This window comes from Actinia tenebrosa, unplaced genomic scaffold, assembly GCF_029948245.1.
Source record: "Actinia tenebrosa isolate PJP-AT-01 unplaced genomic scaffold, QUT_ActTen_1.0 utg2038__unscaffolded, whole genome shotgun sequence".
In the NCBI taxonomy this organism is placed as follows: Eukaryota; Metazoa; Cnidaria; class Anthozoa; order Actiniaria; family Actiniidae; genus Actinia; species Actinia tenebrosa.
The window spans coordinates 192,028-216,260 of record NW_028292600.1 but is presented as its reverse complement, the minus strand read 5'-3'; the positions used below and the strand labels follow the sequence as shown (position 1 = coordinate 216,260).

At 35.2% G+C, this 24,233-nt stretch overlaps 2 protein-coding genes and 1 non-coding gene across 3 annotated transcripts; 2 read left to right on the top strand and 1 right to left on the bottom strand.

Moving 5' to 3' along the window:
* Window positions 1-3,422: 3,422 nt before the first annotated feature.
* Window positions 3,423-16,033, bottom strand: LOC116303862 (cilia- and flagella-associated protein 298). Its single transcript, XM_031713473.2, has 7 exons — window positions 15,803-16,033; window positions 15,557-15,724; window positions 12,603-12,670; window positions 10,808-10,966; window positions 6,862-6,993; window positions 5,284-5,379; window positions 3,423-3,940 (listed from the first exon to the last, which is right to left on the bottom strand). Exons 1-7 carry the CDS (start codon window positions 15,939-15,941, stop codon window positions 3,833-3,835), a joined length of 870 nt encoding a protein of 289 aa, XP_031569333.1. The 5' UTR covers window positions 15,942-16,033; the 3' UTR covers window positions 3,423-3,832.
* Trnas-gga (transfer RNA serine (anticodon GGA)) lies at window positions 12,462-12,533 on the top strand. Its single transcript has one exon. It is a non-coding gene; the product is annotated as a tRNA-Ser (tRNA).
* A 469-nt stretch (window positions 16,034-16,502) lies between the features above and the next one.
* LOC116303865 (uncharacterized) lies at window positions 16,503-22,492 on the top strand. The gene is made up of 2 exons (XM_031713475.2): window positions 16,503-18,511; window positions 19,136-22,492. The coding sequence occupies exons 1-2, from the start codon at window positions 16,888-16,890 to the stop codon at window positions 19,540-19,542; spliced, it is 2,031 nt and encodes a 676-aa protein (XP_031569335.1). The 5' UTR covers window positions 16,503-16,887; the 3' UTR covers window positions 19,543-22,492.
* Window positions 22,493-24,233: the final 1,741 nt, after the last annotated feature.

The following is a 24,233-nucleotide window of genomic DNA, read 5'->3' as shown; positions in this document are numbered from 1 at the left end:
TTTAACACAAGAAAGGGTAGAGAGTATACTGTCGATGTTACTGTAGTTATTTTCAACTGAAGTACCTGTTCATATATGTCGAATTATTTTTTACGTGTGCATTGAAATTTTCATTATTGTTTTTATTAGACATTTCAAACTGTACACATTGAGTTATGTTGCTACAGAAGTTCTTGTTCATGTTTAATGCTTTTTTGCAAAGTGTCCATTGACATTTTTATTTGATTTAACTAAATGACCTTCCAAAAGTACTTAATTAATTCAATTAACCAGAAATAAATGATGATCTTCCGAAAGAACATATAATTATGACATGAACTGTTGTTTTGAAAAATGAAGTCTATACAAATGTTGATGAAAGAGTTTCTGGTCAATAGGTACAATAAAGTGATATGCAAATATACACTAGTTCACGGACGAATGATCGGTTGTCAAGCAAAGCCAATGCGTAACTAAGGAGCGTTTTTCTACTTTTCCGATCAAAATCATGAAAAATAAATACTAAACATTCATATTTAAACTAAAAGAGGCTGTTTGCTGGTATATTGGTTTAGGCTATTTTTTTAAAAATATCCCAAAAAGTCACTTAGGCCATTTTCATTTTCATCCCTTCAATTAACATCAAATTTTATGAAATAATAAATTTATTATTATCATTTTGCTGCCTTTTTATGTCTTCATTAATTTAACTCATCTTGAACTTATAGAACTTGTTGAATTTGTCTTACTGTATGAAAGCTCTATAGTCAAATCTGAATGAAAGATACTTGGAGTATACAATTAAACTGTACCTCTATCATCAGACCAGATTATCTATCATCAGACCAATCATGATATATACCTGCCACTGAACAGCAATTACAGTAGGTTTTTCTGAAAGCACGTAAGTTGCAGGCCCTTTTCTTTTTTCTTTTCAGAGAGAGCTCTTAATTAAACTTTGTGGTAGGTCATATTAACCAAGAAAGCATATTTTTCAATAACACACATGATTATATCTTGAAAGAGGACAAAAAATGATTTCACTAATTCAACAGTAGGACCTAGATCAAACATGTTTTCATTGTTTGAAACCAATCAATTACTTAAGAAGAGTGCTTTTCAACACTTCTCAATTAAGTGTTCTGACAGTTCCCAAGTGCTTTCTAAATACGCACGGCACAGCAAGTTTTCCTTATTCTTTATAAAATGCCTGCATGCTGTTTGCTCTGTTTAAGCACAGATCCTGAACCAAAACACAATTATTTTATAATTTTTATGAGTGAGCATGCATGAAATTGCATTTCCCGGAACTGACAAACTGAAAAGGTTAAATTACTTGCCACTGAAGCTCATAAGGTCCATTCCATGCACAGATGTCAAAATGAGACAATTGCTTAATAGTGCTGCAATTTTTTTATAAAACTGAAACATGACTTAACTATTCACCAGCCACTGTTGGGAGGTTTTCTAAAAAATTGAGTTCATACAGAAGACCCATTTGTGAAATGAATTATTTTCCGATGTGTGATAGCGTCATCACTCCCATTGACGATGTCATATTTCATAAATTAAAAATCAAGCATGGATTATGTTGGTTTGACCCATAAATAAGAGAAATGGTTGTTGACATAATTTGGAATAAAGTCAAGTACTTTTTTTTTTTGAAAACAATGAAAAAACCTGGCTGCCAAGTCGGGTTCAAAATTTCAAATTTAGATATCTTTTACATTTCTTAATTTACAGTAAAATACATAATTACCCTTGTTCCAATTTTTCTCAGCTATAATTGTGATCATTCTTAAGCCAATTTGACCAAACGTATGCTTGTTTTTTAATTTTTTTATGAAATATGCCATCACCGATTACGTAAGAGTGATGAAAGTGATTCAAAAACTGGTTTGATGTATGAACTCAAAACATTAGGAAACCTAGAGATTTTTAAACCTCACCCCTAGCAACAGTGGCTGGTGAATAGGTAATTTCCTCACTTAAATCTTTCTAATGTGCACCTGGCACTAAATTATTCTCCATAAATAGTGTGGGGTTTCTCCTTGTCTTAATAAAGCTTTATTTTTTTACCTGAAATTTTTTTTACCTGCAAAGTAGGCAACACTGGCATCAAAATGGATTTTAGTGTTTATTTAAATTGACCTTTCAAAATTTCAATCACTGCAAGTCATCGATCAATCCAAGCAGAGTAATATATAAATTTTTAGCCTCATCAGTGGTATCTGGCATCTCTAGTCATTCATCTTCCATAATAATTAAGTTCTGCTAATTCATTGAAACACCCTGAACAACCTCTCACAGAAAACTCTTCAGCTATATCAATCTCGTCAACCTCTACCCTTGTTAAGTAATCGCGAGTGTTATTTATGTGAGGTAAGACATAAATTACAACGCTGTTGAACGTCCATACATAAAACTCTTGTGTCCTTCAAAATCGTCCCCTGCTGCCCTCCTAAAGAACTGCTGAATTACAGACACATTCCCTTTCAGAGGCGCTGAAACCATGAGGCTAAAATAGCTCTTGATTGCTTCGTTTCTAGGTATTACTGCCTCAGTTGTTGCAACAAGAAGCAAGGCACACGGAACACACCAAAACATTAGCAAAAATATTACATAAAAGCTCTCTCTTTCGCGATCTAGAACTCACTGTTGCGGCACGAGGGAATACATGAGCCCGCGATGCTTCTAAATATCGTGAGTGCTGTGACAAAGAAAGTGGCAACGAAAGGCGCAACGAAAGTGGCAACGCAAAAAAAAGAAGCTCCTCATAGGTGGCACCTTAGGAGTCACCGTAGTATTCTGTATATATTATGGATCAAGACACCGCCAGCTTCGTAATGTAATAATGTATCTTTTTACCACTAAATTCTGTCGCCCCGTGCTACATTTATGACATCTTAAATCTTAGCCAAAGCAGTTGTAAAATTATTGGGAAGGCGGCATCCCCCTAGCCTCTCCCCTTGCTACGGCCCTGCTAGCTCTCTTTAGTGATATAACACGTAGAATGTTCATAAATAGGCCTAATTACCCTTATATACAAATTACCCATTTCAAACCATGTGATGTTCCTGACAATTGTTCCTTTATTTTCTGAAATTTATTCGTTAATATTCAAGTGGATATGAAAACATTTCTCCAGAGGACATCATGTAAACACCACATGTTTTGAAATGGGCAATTTACATTTGAAGGTAATTAGGTCTTTTGTGGCATTGACAGAAAGCATGAAGGCTTTTATCATGTTTCATATGTGGATCGACTTTGTATCTGAAATATAGTTATGTCATTTCCCAGAAAACCTCTCGGTCTCAGCTTTTGAACTCGATAATGATTTTGCAATGGGCCGTTTGGAAGATGGTGTCATTTTACTACCAGTACCAAAATATTTCTCGAATTTTCTTTCTTATTCAAAATTAATTTGCCCGTCTCAGATCTCCGACCGACAACGTTTATTGAAATAATTGTATAAATGCAAATCTTTTGTACTAAGGTTGTTCAGTACCAGTTTACATGAAACTTCTGTAAGTCAACTAGATAAATACATGAATACACACCATCTCTTTTCCATGCCTTACAACATTTCGCAAAGCAGCAAATAATGAACAACACATAATTTCATATCGATTACATTAATTAAAGAAATCAAGCCTTCAGTAGACTAGTTTGTTGCCAAATTTAGAGGGATTGAAGGAAAGCTGGAAGAATTGGAAGGTAAGGTTTTAATTCATTCTTCCACTTCTTGTGTTTCTTTCCCTCTCTCTGCCCCAAAGTTATTGCAAAGTCATTGCAATTGTGTTTGGTGTTTTGTATTGCCTTCACAGTCCTATATCTTTACATTTAAAATTCAAGGTCTCCATTTCACATCACTCACACCCTGAAATTGTCTTTTGAGTGAGTTAGGATCAGCCCAAGCAGAGTTTAGATAGTTGTCATCATTACAGGTTTCAAGTTTCTGCAAAAAAAAAAAAAAAGTGGTCATACAGTTACAGCGAAAATCGACCTGCGAAAAATAAAAACATGCCCGCCATTGCAATGAAAATGTAAATTCCATTAATTATTTGTACAATCGGTTAATGTTACTCTTTTTCGTTTGGCGGCCTGGAAATCTATGATTTCCAGAGTAAAAGATACATTTCAGGATTGCAAATCTTCTCTTTTCTGATTGTCTAATACTTTTACTAGCTGGGAAGTACTTTTACAACTCTTACAATACTCCAGTTTCGAGTTCTTTGTTGCTCAAGGTTAGCATCGATTTTGTGCAGAATATTTGTCTTCCAGTGAAGGTTCTGCGGAATTAGACAAAGTGTATGTATTGTTGAAGTTATGCGTTCTTTACTTTACTGTTGGTACTTGTGAAGATTTAGAAATGAGTTCGTAATCAAGGAACACAGCGGTAATTTGGAACTCGAAAATGGTCTATGTCTGTTCAAACGGACATAGAGCATTCGCAGACGCTTTCACTCGAAAGACTCGCCTAACCTACTAAAAACCACACTTCATAAGCTTACCTCAACCTCAACCTCCCATCTGAACATCAACAAAAAAACCTTAACTAATCAATAAACTATTGACACTCTACAAAAGGTACCTTTCATAAGCCTACCAAACCAAAACATGAAAGTTGCTAAATTACAGATTGAATTGGAATTTAAAACGTTGTAAGGTTTGTGAAATGATTACACCATAGAATATCCCACTTGCGACTTATAGTTATTAATTTTCTTGGCAAATACAACAATCTGAAGGCTTATATGCATATACCTATGTCAAAAAACGTTGTCGGTAGATCTGAAATCTGAGACCAAAAGGAATTGTGGGTTGTAAGCTGTAAATTGCTTGTGGTTTTAATTAGTGGTTCGCAAAAGTTAATATCTTGATATACTGATTTTGATCTGGGTAAGTGTATATTGAATTTTGAACGAGAAAACACTCAGTTCCCCACAATTCCAATCGGTCTCAGATTTCTGATTTCAGAAATCCAACCGACGTTTTTTGAAATAGGTGTATACTTGAAAATGATGTGGTCCATAAGACATTCCATGGTACGCCACCCAAAACCATATACAGGTGTATTATCAGGGTTCGAAATAGTAAAAAATTGTAGCCTGCCATAGTAAAGGAGCATGCTAAAAGGAGGTTATTCCAGTAAATTTTGCATGTCATTTTATTATTCATTTGGCAGTGTATCATTATTTTCACCGGCAAAACTTGACATTTGGTCTGTCATTTGGCCATTGGCAGGCCGCTATTTTGGGCCCTGAGTATATTACACAGAGTGATAGATCCATGTTTTACCTTCAACTCTTCTTGTTTACTATAGGCATGCAGCATCATCTGTTTTCTCTCTTCTTCGCTTATCACTTGTTCTCTTGCTGGAGCACCTTGCCCTTTCTATGAAATAAAACTCAGTTTCGTTACTACTCGATTTTTCACAAGTCTGTATTGCAATGCATCCTGGGAAATTTCAGAACCTTTCGACAGGAAGTGTGTCCTCTTGAAAATAAGGCAGTTGGTCTTTCGGTTTGTCTTTCATCACAAGCTGACATCTGTTTGCCGATTTGAGGGACAGGTAAAAAATTAGAGGGGGGAGGGCTGGTGTAAATGGGGGAGGGTCATTATTTATCGTGCAGGCTAAAAGGGAGGGCCAGAAAGAATTGTGAAAGTCTTAAGGGGAGGGCCAAACTTTTTTGTGCATAAAAATTAGGTCAAAAGAAATGTAAAAAATGAATTATGCTGTCACAACAAAGAAAAAAGAAAGGAAGACAAAGCTGAAAAGAAATCTGCAGAGGCTGGAAAAAAATATGAAGACTACAACTGGATTGTTATGGCTTGATGATGGCTCTTTAAGCAAACAAACTGTAGCTGTCCTAGATAAGTATTTAAAGTTACATCAACTGCAGTGCCGTGGTGAAAGGAAGGTTAAACTAAATACAGTTCAGATGCATACAACACACAATCTGCATGCAGTGAACAAAATAGACGGGACAACTACAGACAGCCTGGCAGTGACACTGACACGGATGGGAGTGAGAATCTGGATTATCTTTATCAGTTGTGAGAAAGAAAAAATATTGGCTGAACTTTGCTCAGATACTGATGAAGAAGAAAAAAGTTCTGATGATAGAGATGACACAGAAGAGTTTGATAGTAGAATGACTACTACTGTGACAACAAGATCAGGAAGATGTGCGACTCGTTTACTGCTATATTAAAAACAAGGTCAGCCTAAATTATGGGGGAGGGGAGGGCCAGTATTTAGAGGAGCGCCAAATTTTTTAATATATACGGAAAGGGAGGGCCACTAAAAAATATACAGGCCAAAAATACAATTCACAAGCCCTCCCCCCTCTAATTTCTGAACTGTCCCTGACTACCAAGTCCAAACAAAAACTTCATTATGATTTAAAGTTGTCTCTGACTTGTGAAATTTACAAATTTTAAACAGAGGTTTTGGTCTACACAAAGACCTTTATCAGTGTAGCTGAAAATGTTTGCAAGCGCAGGGAAAAAAATCTTGTTTGTATAATTCTAAAAGAGACTTACGAGGCAAATATCTGATCGACTAGAATTACATTTTCTGACAGTTTTTATTTTTCGTATATGTAGTTAACTGGTTAAGGTTAATCCCCCAACAATGAAAAGAAAATATGGGGAATGTGAAAAAGGTGAATACTTAATTTTCATCAATCAAAGGATCAATAATATATTGTATATAAAGAACAATTTAAATTTCTTTTACGACTTTAGCCACATACTCTTGGACAACAAAATGTAACGGCTCTGGCACCACTATATTGCAAAATTATTAAAAGTAAAAAACATGAACTCTCACAAACATCCAATAAAGATGTAGAGTAATGTTTTACGACTAACCTTTTGAAGTTTAGCAATTATTTTGGTTTTCTCATTTTTTCCAATATAATCTTGTAGCTTCTTGTCACGCTGCAAGTCCTTTCCTGCCCACCATAACTGAGCAGTTTGTTCCTCAAAAACTTGTAATGACGCCTACACCGTAGAAACAGAGAATAATCAGACAAGTGTGATTATTGCTTTGATTGGCTGAGATAACTGCTGATAACTGCCTACAAATATTATTCTACTTATGCTTATTATGGCGCAAAGCCATTTTGCTGCAAATAATAGCTGATCTGCATTATGACGTCACACGCGCAAGGAATTATTGGAGTAGTAAAGCAATTACATAATGGCGGAGGGTAGTAATTAAGATTAAGAAGGTAGTTGGTGGATTTTCTTGCTGTGTACCAGGTTGTTTCAGTAACTCTAAGAAAGATAAAGGTCGCCTGTCATTTTATGTTATTCCGAAGGACAAAAAGCTTCGAAAATTGTGACTCCACAAGATCTCCAGGCAAGGCTTTAAGCCCAAGAATGACCGGATTTCTGGCTATTGAGTGTGCTCTGAGCAATTCGAAGGAGGTACTAAAACATACAATAACAATTTACCTACTATCTTTCCACTGTCTAAGTCCCATGCATGTTACTCCAAAAAGAGAACCAAGAAGAGAATTGATTCGACATGTGAAAAGGATTACTGTCAGGGGAAATAAGCAAGCAATCGATGAAGAAAACATTCCCACGAACGAGACTGCTTCTGTTTCGAACTATGAGGATAATCTACAGAAAATAGTAATGTTAGAGGAAAATCTGAGGGCTTTAGATCTCGAGAGACTGCAGTTATTGGAAAGGATAGAGATAGAGCGATTTGGAGTGGAGTGATTTTCCATGTCTGATTCAGATATGCTATATTACACAGGATTAGAAAACTACAGGTTTTTCAAGGCTTTGTACGAATTTTTGGATGGTGACAATGGTGCAATCTCCAGGCTTAATTATTGGGGTTCAAACAATTCTTACCAGAATTTTCAAGATATTGAAAAACGTGGAAAGAAACGCTCTCTCCTTCCAGCAGATGAATTATTTATGACACTTGCTAGTAGGTTGAGAGTCAACATGGCTGAAAAAGTGCTAGCTGATAATTTTAGAATAAGTGTATCAGAGGTTTGCAGAATTTTTGCCACAAATCTAGATTTCATTTACACAAGATTTATTAAGCTTGAGTAAGGGCTTCAAGGAAAACAGTTGAAGATAAAACTAAGCCTGAGAGTTTTAAGAATGATCCTATTACTTGACTGCACAGAATTATTCATCCAAAATGCCTCCATGTTTTAGAGCTCAAAGTGAGACATACTCAACCTACAAGAGCCATAATACTGCTAAAGGGCTCGTTGGAATTGCACCTTTTGGAGCTGCAACTTTTGTGTCTGACGTTTATGGTGGGCATGCCAGTGATAAAGAGATTGTGGAATCACTTGGAATTCTGGTAAGATTGGAAGAAGGGGACTCAGTCATGGCTGATCGGGGATTTTAAATCAGAGATTTGCTTATGACATATGGCTGCACTTTGAATATACTCCCATTAATGCGTTGCAAAGACAGGCTTGACCGAGAGGAAGAAACAGAAACAAGAGAAATTTCTGCTGTAAAAAAGTGGAAAGGGCAATTGAAAGGATCAAGAATATAACATTTTAAATCAGGTCATTCCCAATTCAATGGCAGAAGACCTTAACAAGATATGGAAAGTATGCTCTTATTTAACTAATTTATAAGGCAACCTTGTAGTGTGATAATGACTATTGACAATGGTCCATTGCCATTGTGGCAATATCATCAGGTCAACTAAGTCTAAAATTACATGCTAGAGTGCATTCACTATAATTATGTCTGAAAAAGTTTGCAAATAAAATTGTTAAAATTAGTACAGTTTCTTACAAAGTGTTTCACAGATATAATGAAAGCACTCTGCTATATGTATTGTCATCTTATTCAGTTTATATTTGTATTCAATTGTCTTCATTAGGTCACTTTCAAATTGAAATAATTAAAAACAAGTAATAGTTGATCATTTATTTTTCTAATTATTAAAACAATCAGTTATTATTCATTATTATCATTATTATTCTAATTATTAAAAGAATATTTAATATCGTTTACATTCCATCTTGTTCAATCATAATTTATTCAACACAACCTTTACATGGTTTAAAACAAAGGGCTTATAAAGTAATTCATTGAAATAACTCATCCCAATATGTTGCTCAGTAATTCGGAAACATAAGAAAATTGAAACATTTTGTCAACTGTTATATATGTGAAATCACTTCTTATATACAAATAAGCTTGAAGAGGTTTTCCTTGTTTTACCTGAGTCAGAATCTCTGGGATAATCTGGAATATATCTCTTACAATGCGGTCTGGTGTTGTTGTTGGGCGCCTGTTTCTGATTTCACCAAATCTAGATGCAGTAATTCTACCACATCTAAACTTAAACCATTCTTGATTCTCTGATTGGCCCCTTGTTATCTCTCTTCAATATCTGACACTTCATCATCTGTAATGGTTATGCTATTTAAGAACTGTTTACAAGTGGCTTTGATCGAATGTGTTATCCTGTAAGTCACTTTCATCAGAATATACACGGCTGTTGAAAAAACAAACATTTTCGTGGGATGAAGCATTGAATTTCACCTTAGTTACATGGTTGGCCTTCATGAGTTTATAACCATCTCTCTTACTCTTGAAAGCTCCACGGCAAAGTTTAACAATATTAGATTGCACATCTCCACCCAAGTGCACAAAAATGTAGCAATTTGATGAAATTCAGGCATCTGTGCAAGCAATAAAGTCCAGCCATCACTACGGCCAATCGATTCGCTGATCAGTGCTTGAAGAGTTGGAACGTAGTTTTTGTCTAAGTCTAAGTCTTTGTAAGTGGATCCCTCCATCAGGGTCTTAAATCTTATTAGACCCTTTCTTTTGATACGTTTGAATTCTATAACAATGAATAAGGTATAAGTGAACAGCTAAAGTAAATGCACTCACCTGTCGAGTAGTTTAGTTCAATTTCCATCTACTGAAGCGCCACGACACTTAAGCCAGCGCTTAAGTTGATTGTTATGGAAAAGCTCAGGCTTTTTTCAGTGAAACGAAGCCCTGGGGACATCAAATTCTGTCAGAATATCCCTTTGAGAGCTTTGTTTTTGTTCTATTTTCGCATTGCTGACAGCCATTATATTGTTTAGATATTCCCGTCTTTACTACCACTCCACTCATGTGCGCATGACGTCATAATGCAGATTGGCTATTGTCTGCTCATATGGTCATGGATTTTTCAACATGCATCTTTTTCCTGAACTTGGTACATGATTGTTCGAAAGATACCAAAATCAACCAAGGCACGAAAAGAAAACAGAAAAAAAATACTGTGATTTGTTAGTGCCTTGCAGACACTCATTTGCCTCTTTCTTTGTCAGCAACAAATAATTGCTTGCTTGCCACTAATAAATCCTGATATCTTGCTAAACCAGGTCCATAAATTGCTTATTATTATGTTTTCATTGCTATGCACTGATGGAGACAACATCCATAACATTATTTTAACGGCAATCAGGCATTACACTGCTATCACAGATAAATTGTCAGGTACCTTTACATACTATGATTGATGGCAGTGTATGCATTGCCTGATTTCCCTGTCGCTAATATGGTGAACTTTTTGTCATTATTGTTTTGGTCAACTACACTATAACAAATAAATTGCATGTAGATACATACTTTAAGCAAACAATATGTACTGTAACAGTAGCAACCACAAAAACTGAAATGTTACTTCATGCCCCCCCCCCACCCCCCCCACCCCCCCCCCCCCCACTTGCAGCATTTCATTTGCAATATGGACGGAAAAGCTAATAAATATAGCCAAAATGAATGAAACACTGTTTTTGAATGCAGCATATATATATACCTGTGTGCCTGAGAGATCCTCCTGATCTTCCAGTTCCATTCTAACAGGATCATGTGGAGGAAGCCCCATGGGATATACTATCATAACAGCACCTTTCATCTGATCCAGTGCTTGCTTTACCTTGTCCATTGTCAGACACACATCAGCTTTCACATTATCCTGTATGAAAAACAGTTAAGAGAGTTGGCATACCATTACCATTAAAATCCAGAAATAATGATAATTACACTATTTTCATACTAGATGAACCAAGTGAGGATGGGGATATATATTTTAGATCATGGATCAGGGCTTATAATAATGGTCAGCTGGCCAGTCAGGGCTTATAATAAAGGTCAGCTGGCCAGTCAGGGCTTTAATATTAATGGTCAGCTGGCCAGTCAGGGCTTATATTAATGGTCAGCTGGCCAGTCAGGGCTTATATTAATGGTCAGCTGGCCAGTCAGGGCTTATAATAAAGGTCAGCTGGCCAGTCAGGGCTTATAATAATGGTCAGCTGGCCAGTCAGGGCTTATATTAATGGTCAGCTGGCCAGTCAGGGCTTATAATAATGGTCAGCTGGCCAGTCAGGGCTTATATTAATGGTCAGCTGGCCAGTCAGGGCTTATATTAATGGTCAGCTGGACAGTCACTGGTCATGATGACTGGCCAAATTAGTTTAATCATTTTTAGCTCACATTTACTGATCAAACTGACTGGTTAGGCAAAGATTTTACCAGACAAGTTGCAATTCGGGTAAGACATTGTCCAATGACCTGCTGTTACTTTAAGCCCTGTGGGTCAATCCCAAGATATTATTCATCTGATAACAATTTAAAAGTTACAAGTGACAAGTCAAGAAGGAAACTTACTAACATTAAGTTTTATATAGGAAAACATTATGACCACAGTAAGTGGAATCGATCTATAGCATGCATCATTTAGATAATTCTCAAAATTGCAAAAACACCAAACATTATGGAGTAATTATGGCTAGTTCTGGGCACAAGCAGCCCAAGCATAGAGTGCTCTAGAATCTTGGACAAAAATATTGAAATATAGTTCTAATGGATTTTTTCAATGTAAAACAGGGAGGGAATACAGTCCACAAAACAATATGAGACATTGTACTTTTTCATGATTGGATGAAAATTTCTCAACTATTTTTGTCCAAGATTATAGGTGTCATAAGGCAAGGTACATTCTTCAGTGGGGACTTCAGAGAGAGGGTCATCAGCAATTATTTAAAGTTTTTGAAGGATCAAACCTTTTTCTTTTGATGAAATGCTACCGAAAACTCTGGAAATTGCATTTCTGAGGGTCCCAAAATCAACATTTTGTGGGGGTGCATTCAGTCTAGCTACATCTGTGTCTAATGTTGACTTCATAGGAGGGACATGAATTTCTCACTGAGTGAAAGGGAAAGCGCTACAACTATTTTTCAAAGTTTGAATATCCTGCAGTCCTGCCCCTGATAAAAAATGTACCTTAAACGTTTATAACTTAATTTTAAAATGGAAGCTGAAATACAATATATGAACAAAAATGAATTTTATAAAAAGTTTTCAAACATTTAGTTTGTAGAAGTACATAAACTACCTTTGAAAAAATATCACTCTAGGATCCTCACGAGTACCCTATATTTCATATTCCAGCTGCGTTACCAGCGTGGTGGGTCCTTGTGGTGTAGTGGTTAACACATCGGACTGGAATACCAAAGACGTGGGTTCGATTCCCGCCAAGGGCATTTGATATTTTTCTCTTATTCTCTCTATTTCATTACACACACTGAACGCATAATTTATTACTACTATACCTTTGAAACCATTGCTTTTGACTCTTGTCTTGTTCTATTCAAAACCTCAGCCATTTTTTCATTAGGTGCTGGAATTGAAATACATTTTTTGCACAAACAAACATGTTGACTATTTTGAACTGCTGAGCAAGCCATACGCAACACATAGTTAACTATGATCAGGTCCATGATCAAATTTGGCAGCTACTCACAATTATCGTGCCAAGAATCATATACTATGCAAGAATAGATCACCTACAGCTAGCTTTTGCTTTTTTTCTAAAAAGTTTCTACCACTTGCAAGGAAAGATTATTGATACAAAATATGCTGGTATTTTAATCTTATGATTGAATTGATTTTTTTGCTCCAAATGGCATGAAAGTTTGACATTGCATGGGGTAAAAATACTAATGGAGCACAGAAATGCCTGTAGCTTTTATACTTTTAAAGAAAGTAAAGTAAGGGACTAGATACCCGTACCAGTATTTTTGAAGCGTAAATAACTCCGAGAAGCCTTTTAAAAGGCAAATAGAAAATTCCCTGGTTTCGCCGGTTCAAAGACTATATTAATTTCATTCGCATTGAGTTATTTTTTTCACGCCTAGTGATTATTATACTGACCTATATTGTTGTATGAAGAAGAAAATATAAAGCAGGGTTATCAAGGTCACCAGAACACTTCTCATGTTTTTCATCTCTAACTTCTAAAATTACCTGATAAGTAAGCATATTCCGCTTAAACATACGTAATCCTACGCAAATTATGCGTCTTTGACAGGCTTTCCAGCAGAAAATGCGTAAGTGGTATTTTTTAACGCAGAATGTGCTTATCGTCTGGTACTTTAAGCAGAACATGCATATATTGCTGCTAGCTCCGGATTTGTTTTGATCCTCCACATTTTCACTGACAGTTGTTATATACATCAAAATATACATTAATTATTTATTTATATTTAAATACATACGTCTGTATTACTATTTACTGGATCTAAATCCTATGTATGCACACAAAAACACACACACATTAAAGAAAAGAAAAAGATATTTATCAAACAGGAGAATAAGTAGAAAGAAAAGAGGCCTTGAGTTTCTTAGAGAAAGTTCTTAAGCTCAGCTGTTTTAATGTATCATCAATTGAGTTTCAAATAACTGCACCTTTGTATCTTAAGTTAAATTTACCATGATAGTTAGTATTAATTTTAGGAAGACAATATGATAATTTAGATGCAAGTCTGGTGTTATAATGGAATTCATTTGCTGGAGAGAAGAAGTCAAATACATTTGGAAGTAATTTAGAATGAAAATAAATAACTTAGCATTATACAGTATAAGTAGATAAGATTATGAAGATTCAGAATTTGGAGCTTAAAAAATTGCCTTTTTTAATTAAAAGAGGTCTAATAGTAGAAGCATAAGTATTCCCTGAAGTCATAGTGCTATATTGTTAAATAAAAGAGTAATAGAGCTGCAACAAAACTTTAATGTCAGTGAAATATCTAACGTGAGATAAAAATTCAAATTCCTCTGGCAATTTTTTTAGAAATTTCATAAATATGACTTTTTCAGTTTAAATTATGATTTAAAATGACACCATGATATTTAGTTTCTTTCTTCTGTTCCAGAATAATAGCTTTATATATTTAGGTACAGTTTTAGAAGTCTGTATAACAGTCATAAATTCATAATTAAGAGAGTCTATCTACCAGTTTTTCTAAATGTCCAAATATATTCCTGAAGTGATTTCCATGCTGATTTTTGCTGCACATACGTACACAATGTCATCAAACTAAGTGTTTTTGTATGATATGTTTGGGCAACTAATAATTTTGAGTTTGAAAATTGCAGATTGTGACCAGATTTTTATGAGGCATCAATAAATCAGAAGTATGGGTTTTTGGTTTGTATTTGTTTTTACTCGTATAAAAATATGATTATGGACTCCCTGTGCGAAAAGAACAAGAAAATCTTAATACATCAAGCCTAATACTATGAAAACCTCTCTGGCTACCGGTCTAAATGTCTATTTTAAAATACTTCTATTAAAACCCTTCATGGACAAGCACCATTATGGCACTTGTTCATTTTTATGAACAACTACCACTTCATGACTTTTGACCAGTTTTCGGTTTCAAGGAGGTTGGAGCTATTGCAGTCTTTTCTTAAATCAGCTATATAGATTGTTGTTTGTTTTTCTTTGACCACTAAAAACAGGATGATAAAAATCATGACACAACTTTAATTTAGCATTCTGTCTTCAACTTTTTGAACTTACTGCCCAAGGCAGTGATGTAGAAACCTCATATATGGTCATGCCAATTGGATCAAGGACTTATGAATTACTCATGTGTTTTTGCAGCTCCAATCAAAAGAGTTTCTCAAAGATGTCACAGGATTCTGACTCCAAACTTCAACCAATTGACTGCAAAGTTATCAGTATTGACTTACTGTACCTGTTCTTGAAGACCTTCAAATCATAGTCAATAGCGATAGCTTTGCAGGGGATCGCTCAAAATCCAGAGTCAGAATCTGGACATTTTAAAGAAAATATATCCTGAGTGAGAAAGTCACAGACAAGAAGCAGAGATGTTTGCATGTGCATGTGTTCTTAAGTGATCATTCATGTACTGCTGTCATAAAAACCCTTTTGATTGACATACAAAGCTTAATTTTTCATTTATGATAAAGATCTAGTTGGTCCATTTGACTGGGAATCGCAGTAACCGGAATCCACCCCACCATTGATGGTTATTTTAGCGGTGCTAACAGTTGAGTGATTTTGGTATTAAAGTTGTACATGTGCATGGGTGAACTTCTGAAGAGGAAAAAACAGGAAAGCCTCGTATTAGCTCTTTTGCTCGTTCTTTTTTGTTGTCATACTGACTCCTGCAAAATTTAGTGCTTGATGTACTATAACCACTATACGACCAAACTGTTCAGCCACCCCTTTTCCGTCACCTGTAACCCATTTTCTTACCTCTGCCGTTTCTTTTAGTAAGAGGGTCTTTAGTCTCCACATACCCTCCACTTGGACTGCATTTATCTTCCCACTCATCGCGAAGTCTAAGATCGGAGATTTGTTCTTCAGTCAATCCCTGCATGTTTGGGGGAAGAGTAATACCATGCTTGGCAAGCTCTTCCATTTCTGTAGACATTCAGAATGGAAAGTAAGCAAGATAAACATGGAAGAATAACATCTTTTTCACCATAATTTTTCACTAACCATAATTAAGTCGTTCTATTTTCAATCTTTCGTTGTGAATTCGAACTAATTGTGGAATCAATTCGTTTAATTCGACTGCACATGTAGTCTCGTACAAAAACTGACTTTCTTCTCCTCGTTTAATGTGTAGTTTAACCATATTTTATAAAATAAAAATATATTTTCGTGTTTTTCTTCGTTAAACACCAGTATCAAAATGGCGGGAGCGTTTGGTAGTCACTATAGTGACCATCAAAACCTGTCTCTCATTGGACAAAAATTCCGAATTTTATCATGCACTGCGAGACCAGTGAGAAGTCGGGAGAAGTCGGAAGATTAAATTGGAGGAAGAAGAATTACCGAAAAAATACTGTAAAATCCTTTCTAACAACAAAAAATCTTGAACTAAAGAAAAGACTGAATTTTAAGGCTTTTTATCACACATATATATATCAATTTCACATATCTATTACATTCTCTTTATGAAGAGTATTTCGTAACGGTTCGGTAATACTACGACAAAATATCGATCGCATTGTACTTACCGGTATATCCGACACGGGTGAAAAACGCACTGCGCATGCGTTGGGAGAAAAAACAAAATGGCGTACAATAACAATCAATCACATCTAAAGGTAGGTTTTATTTTAACCGACAGGGCTATTTTTTTATATTCCTTTTGGAATTTTACAGATATTTTTGGATTTCTTTACACAGAATCCGACCATGTGATTATCTGCAAATTAGCCATGCTGGATGTCGACGTCGGGCCGCGAGTGGCGGCATTTTCAAAGATTATTTTTGCTTTGTATAAACAAAAGTTTTTTTGTATAAATCAGCAGTGTATCACAATCAAAATTATCTTGCTATTGCGAAAAGGACAACCTTAAGTTTTCAGTATTTTTCTTAAGTTTCGCGATTTTGTAAAACAATCAAAACACCGGCATCAAAAACATAAGTTGCCCTTAGTTACGCTACGCCATCTCCGAGCATGCGCAGTGCGTTTTTCACCAGTGTCGGTATATCCAGGTTCTGATGCTCTTCATCTTCAAACCAGATGACGGTGCACTTTCAAGCTTGATTCAGTTTGGTGTCTCTTCCTTAAGATGTCAGGCGTATGTGGATTTTCTGTAGAGCATTCTTGGGGAGTGGGATCAGTAAGACAATGTGCAGGATTCCCTGGTAATATTCTCTTTGATGATCAAGTAGAAAAGATATATTGTGTTCCACTAGGACCCCAAATAGTCTGCTGGGATATTGAGAAGAAAGAAAGAAAGATATGTTTTCAAGGTCACAGTGACTTAATCATTTGTCTTCAGTATAACCACAGCTATGGAGTAGTACTAACAATATCATACAGTGGTGAAATCAAACTTTGGAATGAGGATTTTAAACTTTTGTTATCAGAGAAAACAGGCTTTGGGAATGCTCATTATGGTGTTTGGTCTAATGATGGGCAAAGATTCCTTATCTGTGGAGGTCCTTGGAAATTTTCATTACTTACAGTTTATGAACTATCCAAAGCCAGTGATGGCCGATTCAATTTTTCTACAGTATGGCAAAATGTGGGGGTAGCAGCAGCAACCCTGGATGGCTCCACAAATAGCATATCAGATGTTGATAATAAGGAAGATATAAGAGAACAAGAGAATAATGCAAGTATAACATACATCAAACAAAATGATAACTATATCATTTCACAGTTTAGCTCTAAGGATACTGTTCTAGCTATCTTTGAAAGATACCATGGTAATGCTAGTGAAGTTCATTTGTTTGATGCCAATGGGGCAATGATACATTCTAATATTCTTGATCCCTTGGACAACCCAAAAGCAGCCATTATGTGCACTACTCCTTGTCATAATGGTGCCTTTGCAGTAGGCTTCCAGGGAGGCGTATTCGAAGTATTGAATGAAGAAGACCTCACTATGAAGTCAGTCTTTCAGGCTACAGGATCACCTCAGGTAGCACTGTGGGACAAAGACTATATCCTTGCAGTTTCATATCTATCTGGAGTTCTTTCTTGGTGGACAACAGAAGGCGTCTGTGTTCATGAACTAAAAGGCGGACCTAAAGATTCTAATATACATGTCAACTGGGTATCCACTAGTTCCCATAATGCATTATGGATAGCAGGTATAATGGCCTTGAACTATGTTGAGTTGATGTACACCAATGAGGGAGATTTTTTCCCCTCAAGTATAAGACAGAAATATTCGTTAAGATATCATGAAGTGACTGGCTGTGGCTTTGATCTGAGCAACAGTAATCTAACTGCTTCAGGCGACTTTGTTGGTAATGTTTTTGTTTGGGAAAAAGGTAAAAATGAGCCGCTCTATAGAACAAAACAGGAAACAGCCATCAGGAGTCTCGTATGGAAAAATGATAAGCTCTTTATTGGTTGTCTGGATGGTCTCATAATACAATGGACTCCGAGTAATGCTGAATTTCCTGTTGTATGCTTGGCTTGTACAAGTGGAGTCCTGTCTCTTCGTTGGTCACACAATAAACTTGCTATAGGTCTAGAGAATGGTGACCTTCTCCTGTACACCTTCACAGATGAAGAATATTCAGATCCAGTCAGGATAATCAATCAAAAAGCTCATTCACAAACAAAAGATGGTGCTTTGTTGCCTGCTGAAATCTGGAGTGTTTGCTGGAGTCCTTGTGGCAAAATGATTGCCACTGCATCTGAAGATCAAACTACATGTATTTGGAATGCATCCAATGGTAAGTAAGCATATTTTATATCAAATTTCTCTTTTTATAATTTCAAGTAAATTGCTTACATAGATTTCCATAGAGATTGCATATTAATACCCCATACGTACCTTTGAAATACAGCCCAACACAATGCAGGAAAGCCATTTGAATTTTTGTATAATTTGCAGTGTTCCACTCATAAACTGTTATTCTATATTTGCATCTATACTTGGTTCTTATTCACTGCTTTTAATTCACCCATTTATTTATTTCCATTCATCTTGTCATTTATTCATGCATGCATTTATTATTATTTTATTCATTCATTTATTCACTCCGACAAATAATGTGATTAAAGTTTTTTACTTTCCCCACATCAATACTTACTGATGTATTCCTATGACTATAGTATATTGCTTCTGTCCTATAAGCAATAAATAGAGGATATTACATGGGCACGTGGAGATACGAAATTTATCTTTATCACACGTGAAAATAACACCATTGCGATGGCTATTCAAAAATACATGGAAAGAATTGCCTTCAAAAGCCAAAACATACTTCATTGATAATTATATGATAAACAGAATATTAAATGGGCGCTTGGATATACGCAATTTATTATATAATAATTGTTGATATTTCTTGCAGGAAACAAATTACGCACTCTGCATGGACACACTACTGCCGTAACATCAGTAGATTGGAAAACAATGCGTGACAACAGCAAGAACATACTTGCAACATGTGGTGATGACAGAACGGTACAAATCATGGATGGGATCTCATTTGACATAATCCATACTCTCAAACTACATAACATTGAGGGTTGGTTTACACTAACCTATTTGAGCCTCAACCCTCATGATCAAAAGTGTCTTTGTTCTACACAGAATGGTCACCTTGCATTGTGGGATTGTTCTACAGGAAACTTGCTTGCATGTCATAAAATGCACTGCGGGTCAATAGAAGGGCTTGCGTGGAGTCAAGACTTCAGTGAATTTGGAACAGTTAGTTCTGATTGTGTGGTTAACATATTCCATATAAAAGACCATTGAAAGAGAAGCTTATTTATCAAGCATGCACCCCCTAACTTGACTTACTGTCATAGTGATTGCAGTTTTTTATACCAAACATGCATTTACATGATTTTCATGCAATATAAATATAATTATAATATTAATACCACTCTTTTCAACGCTACTAACTGGGGAAAACAAACAATGCAGTTTCAAGCCATGAAAGAATGGAACAATCTGAGTGACACTCTTAAACAGTGTTCTAATATCAACCATTTTAAATCAATAATGTTGACTTTTCAGCAACGAGCTGGTTTCGATATTCAACCTCCTAATTCTCTTTTTGCATATTATTGTAAAATATCTTATTTATCAGGACCTTCTTTAAAATGAAGAAGCTTCCTGTTAAAATATGAACGTAAATATTCGCTGATGAAGGCCACAGTGGCAACAGGGATATAGGGCAATACACTGCTGCCAATTAAAGATTATAAAGGTACTCACCAATTTATTTGAATTTGTACTATAAATTATAATCTTTAATCTTAATATCATATTTGATATCTTGCATCTCATTAGGTATCTGTATAAATGTATACTACAACCTTTCTGCAATCAAGTGTATATATATACACTCGATTGTAGAAACATTGTAGTGTACATTTATTCAAATATCTAATCTATTCAGTATATTTAATCAGTGATATGCAAAACAGAAAAATTGCTTTATTTATTGTTTGTTTCATTCAATGACTGTCAAAATATTTTTTCTTGTCTATTAGATCATACATATTATAAATCAGTTTGTTTTAAGCGTTAAAAATGGTTATTTTGCATTATGCATCTCATTAGATATTTTTATAAATGTATACTACAACATTTCTGCAAGCATATACCAACTTGTGTACTTCCTAAGAACGCGCACGCTCATTGGTTAATTGGAGGTAAATATTGTACCATACCAATCTCGGAATATTGAGTCAGCAACAAAATGGCATCTGCTGGTAATCGTTTTGCTCCAATTTCCGATGAGGAAATTGAAAAAATGAAAGTAAATGCCATTCCTATCAATACTAAAAAGGCAACAAAGTATGGCCTAAAAATGTTGCTAAACGTTTTGTCATGCAAACTAAAAGATGTAAAAATGCTTCTCAAAGAACAGCCACCAAATGTTTTAGTTGAATTAGCGGCTTGCAAGGTTGTCACAACAAAGATAAAAGAAAAATTTCCTGTTATCATCAATATTTGTCACATCATTTTCTGTTGAGTGACAAATATTTTATGACTTTGAAAAGTGGCTGCTAAATAGAGGGTAGCCACTTAATAGAGGTACCACTGTATCATTATCATCATCATCATCATCATTATATGAGGAGGGTCTGGGAACGCAAACGCAATGGCAAACGCGCCAAAAACAGTCTAAAATATGCTTTATGCTAAAAAAATCGTAAAATTTTAAATTTAAAAAATTGAATTTACCTTGATCTCATGTAGTTAAAAAAGAATGGTTTTTAAATTTTTTTCCCAGCACAGATACCGTATTTACTCGTTTAGATGCCTCGGCGTTTATTTAATTTCTCACGGTTCAGCTGCAGTGTTTATTTAAAAATTACTTTATTCAATAAGAATTCTTGAAAGAGAACTTAACGCAAGAGAAAAATAGTACAGTCACTTTGAACTTTAAAATGTTCTAAAAGAAAATAAGTTTCCGTTGCTGGTTTAAACTTGAAATATACTTTATCTTTATCATTTATCATAGATTATTTCCTCAAATAAACACCGCACTGCAGATCCGGCGTCTATTCGGGTGGCTGCATCTATCAATATTTTTAATCCCAGGTGCAGCGTTTATTTGAGGGCGGCGTCTGAGGGCAGTGTCTAAATGAGTAAATACTGTATATTTCTTGGGCTGTCTGTGTGCTGTAGGGGTTTTATGTAGCATGTGCAGCTGTCAATCAACGCCACAAATGATGCTGCTAACTGATTTCAGTGCACAGGGGTGGATCCAGGGGCTTTAGAAGGAGAGCGATTGAACTCTATTTTATGCAAATACTGTGCAGAAAATTTCTATTGTTTATGGCTGCCTCCTCACGTGAGTGAAAACGCTCTATTACAAAGGTTTTACCAGGTGACTTATACCAATGATATACAGGGAATTTGAGAAGCAGGGGGGAGGAGGTGACTTGTCAACTATATTACCACCCCTGGATCAGCTCCTGGTGGACAGGGCAGAAAACGGTTTTTGGCCTTTCACTGTAAAGACAGCTTTATTTATTTAAGCTCAATATTTTGTAAACTCATTCTTTTGGGGCCAAAGAGCAAAATGCCAAATGCGACCAGAATTGATTGAATTTGAGTTATAAAGCTGTGTACTTTGAGAGGTGATATTTTGATCAGCAGAAAAACTGACATTTTCGTAAATACTAATATTAAGTAGCCTTTCCTCTAATCCGACAAAATTTCATCACAAGTTTCGAGTATGAAACGCTCAAGACTTTTGAGTATTAGACTCAGTTAAATAAAAAAATTGTGAAAGTAGTGGGCTTATCATTTTTTGCCATCCTCCTGGGCCTGGTTGTATGAAGCCTGGATAGTGCTATCCAACAGATAAATCTTATCCAGTGGATAAATTCATTGGATAACAGCATCGACTTATCCACTGGATAAGGGTTTATCCGCCAGATAGCGCTATCCAGGCTTCGTACAACCGGGCCCTGGTGCAACATGGAAAAGTATGACCTGCGATGGTTTACTAGGTTAAAATGTTCAAACTTTAATGATGTCAAACACAGCATCATTCCAGTTCAATTAGAATTTTACTTGGCCTGTGAAAAAATAGTAAACAATTATACATAGTTTTAGTGTTTAACTTTTAACTGTTTAGTACAACTTTGTTTGTCGGGTCAAATACAATCACTCTACCAGTGAATCATGTAAGATGATTATTTATGAATATTTTGCAATCATTAAAATCTTTTGATGCTTGTTATATCTGTTCACCTGTTGTCATTTTGAGCTACTTTATTTGTATGGTTAGCAATGATCAACATTGCATATTCCACACTTAGTTGTAACTACCTGTCATGACACCAGTATTATATAATTATAACAGTAGCACTATAAAGAATATTTCAAATTATATTTAAAATGCTTATGCATCTTTCTTTTTCCCCCTACTACAAGCTAAAAAAAACATGCTGGGATTTTATTCCATGGTAAACAAAAACTGCCATTTTTACAAAATTATTTCATGAAAAACAAGACTGGCAGTTATTTTGTTCTAATAAACTAACCATTTTCAAATAAACTAAAAGATACTCTTGACATTATGATAAGGGTTTGCTTTTAGTTTTCCATAGCAAAATTTCCATTAATTTAACCAAAAACACTTGGATATCACTTATGTCCTACCAAGTTATTTTGACTTTAACAACCAGCCCCACGTGGGCTAGAGAGCGTTTTCACATGACGTCACAGTGGCCATTATGCCGTACCAAAACAATACATTGTCTATCCTCCAGGAATTGAACTTTATTTTTATGCAAATACTGTGCAGAAAGTTTCTATTGTTTATGGCTGCCTTCTCACGTGAGTGAAAACGCTCTATTGGCTTTTCAACAATGAAGGCAAGAGGTCTAATTGTTTTAGTATTTTGAATACACTCAACAAAATTACTCTATTTTGATTGGAAAAAGAGTATTGTAGAGTCCCAATTAAGTTACTCAATTTCGTTTAATGTATTATTGACCAACAATCGAACGATCTTCTCGTACAATTCGGAATTTATAGATACGTGATACTCACCTAAAGTCTCATCCAAATTTTGAAACTTTCAAATCATCACTCATACCTATGAATTCCAAATTGTACTCAAGATCATGCGATTTCCATACACTGACCTACTGATCAGCCAAATAAATGGATACAAAATATTATGAAATTATTTTGAAATAGTATTATGTATTTTTTTGTTTTGTTTTCAAAATCAATCACTTTTGCTACTAGTGGTCTGTCACTAATAGACTACCAGTAGCTCAGCCAATCAGAGTGCAGGATTTGTGATACACGATTAGGTTTTGACATAACTCCATAGCCCTTTGTTTTTCACAGGTTAAATAAAATTGATCTAATTACACTCAAAGTTCACCTAATGCCTTTGAGACAATACTTTTGATGCATACTTTTAAGTATTGATTCCAGGAACATATAGTGAGTAGTAACATATTTTAGTAAGCCTTTAAAACTAGACGCAACACTCAAATTAAGAAATATTTTACCATTTATATTAACTGTTCACTCCTTGTAGCAATACTCAAAGCATCACGTTAGACATTAGGTAATAATAAGACATTAGTTAATATGTTCAAAATTTAATAAAAAAGCAAATTTGCATATTTATTAAACAGTTTAAACAGAATTAAAACAGTGTTATTATGAAAATCCAGTGGGCCACAAAATGAAAGACTCAAGTTTCAGAATCTTGTGGATAAATGCCTAAATTGCATAAAATGTTTTCTATTTTTAGATAAAGTAGATGTATAATTTTGTTAAGGAGTACAAACACTAAAAGTGTGCAACATAAATATCACTAATTAGTGTTATTTTATGCTAATTATATATTTTTGTTTAATTAGTGCTATTTACTGCTAAAAAAATAATAGTGATAACTATTGCACACATTTAGTGTTTGTACTCTATCCATCAATTGTTACTTGAGTAAAGTGCGTTGG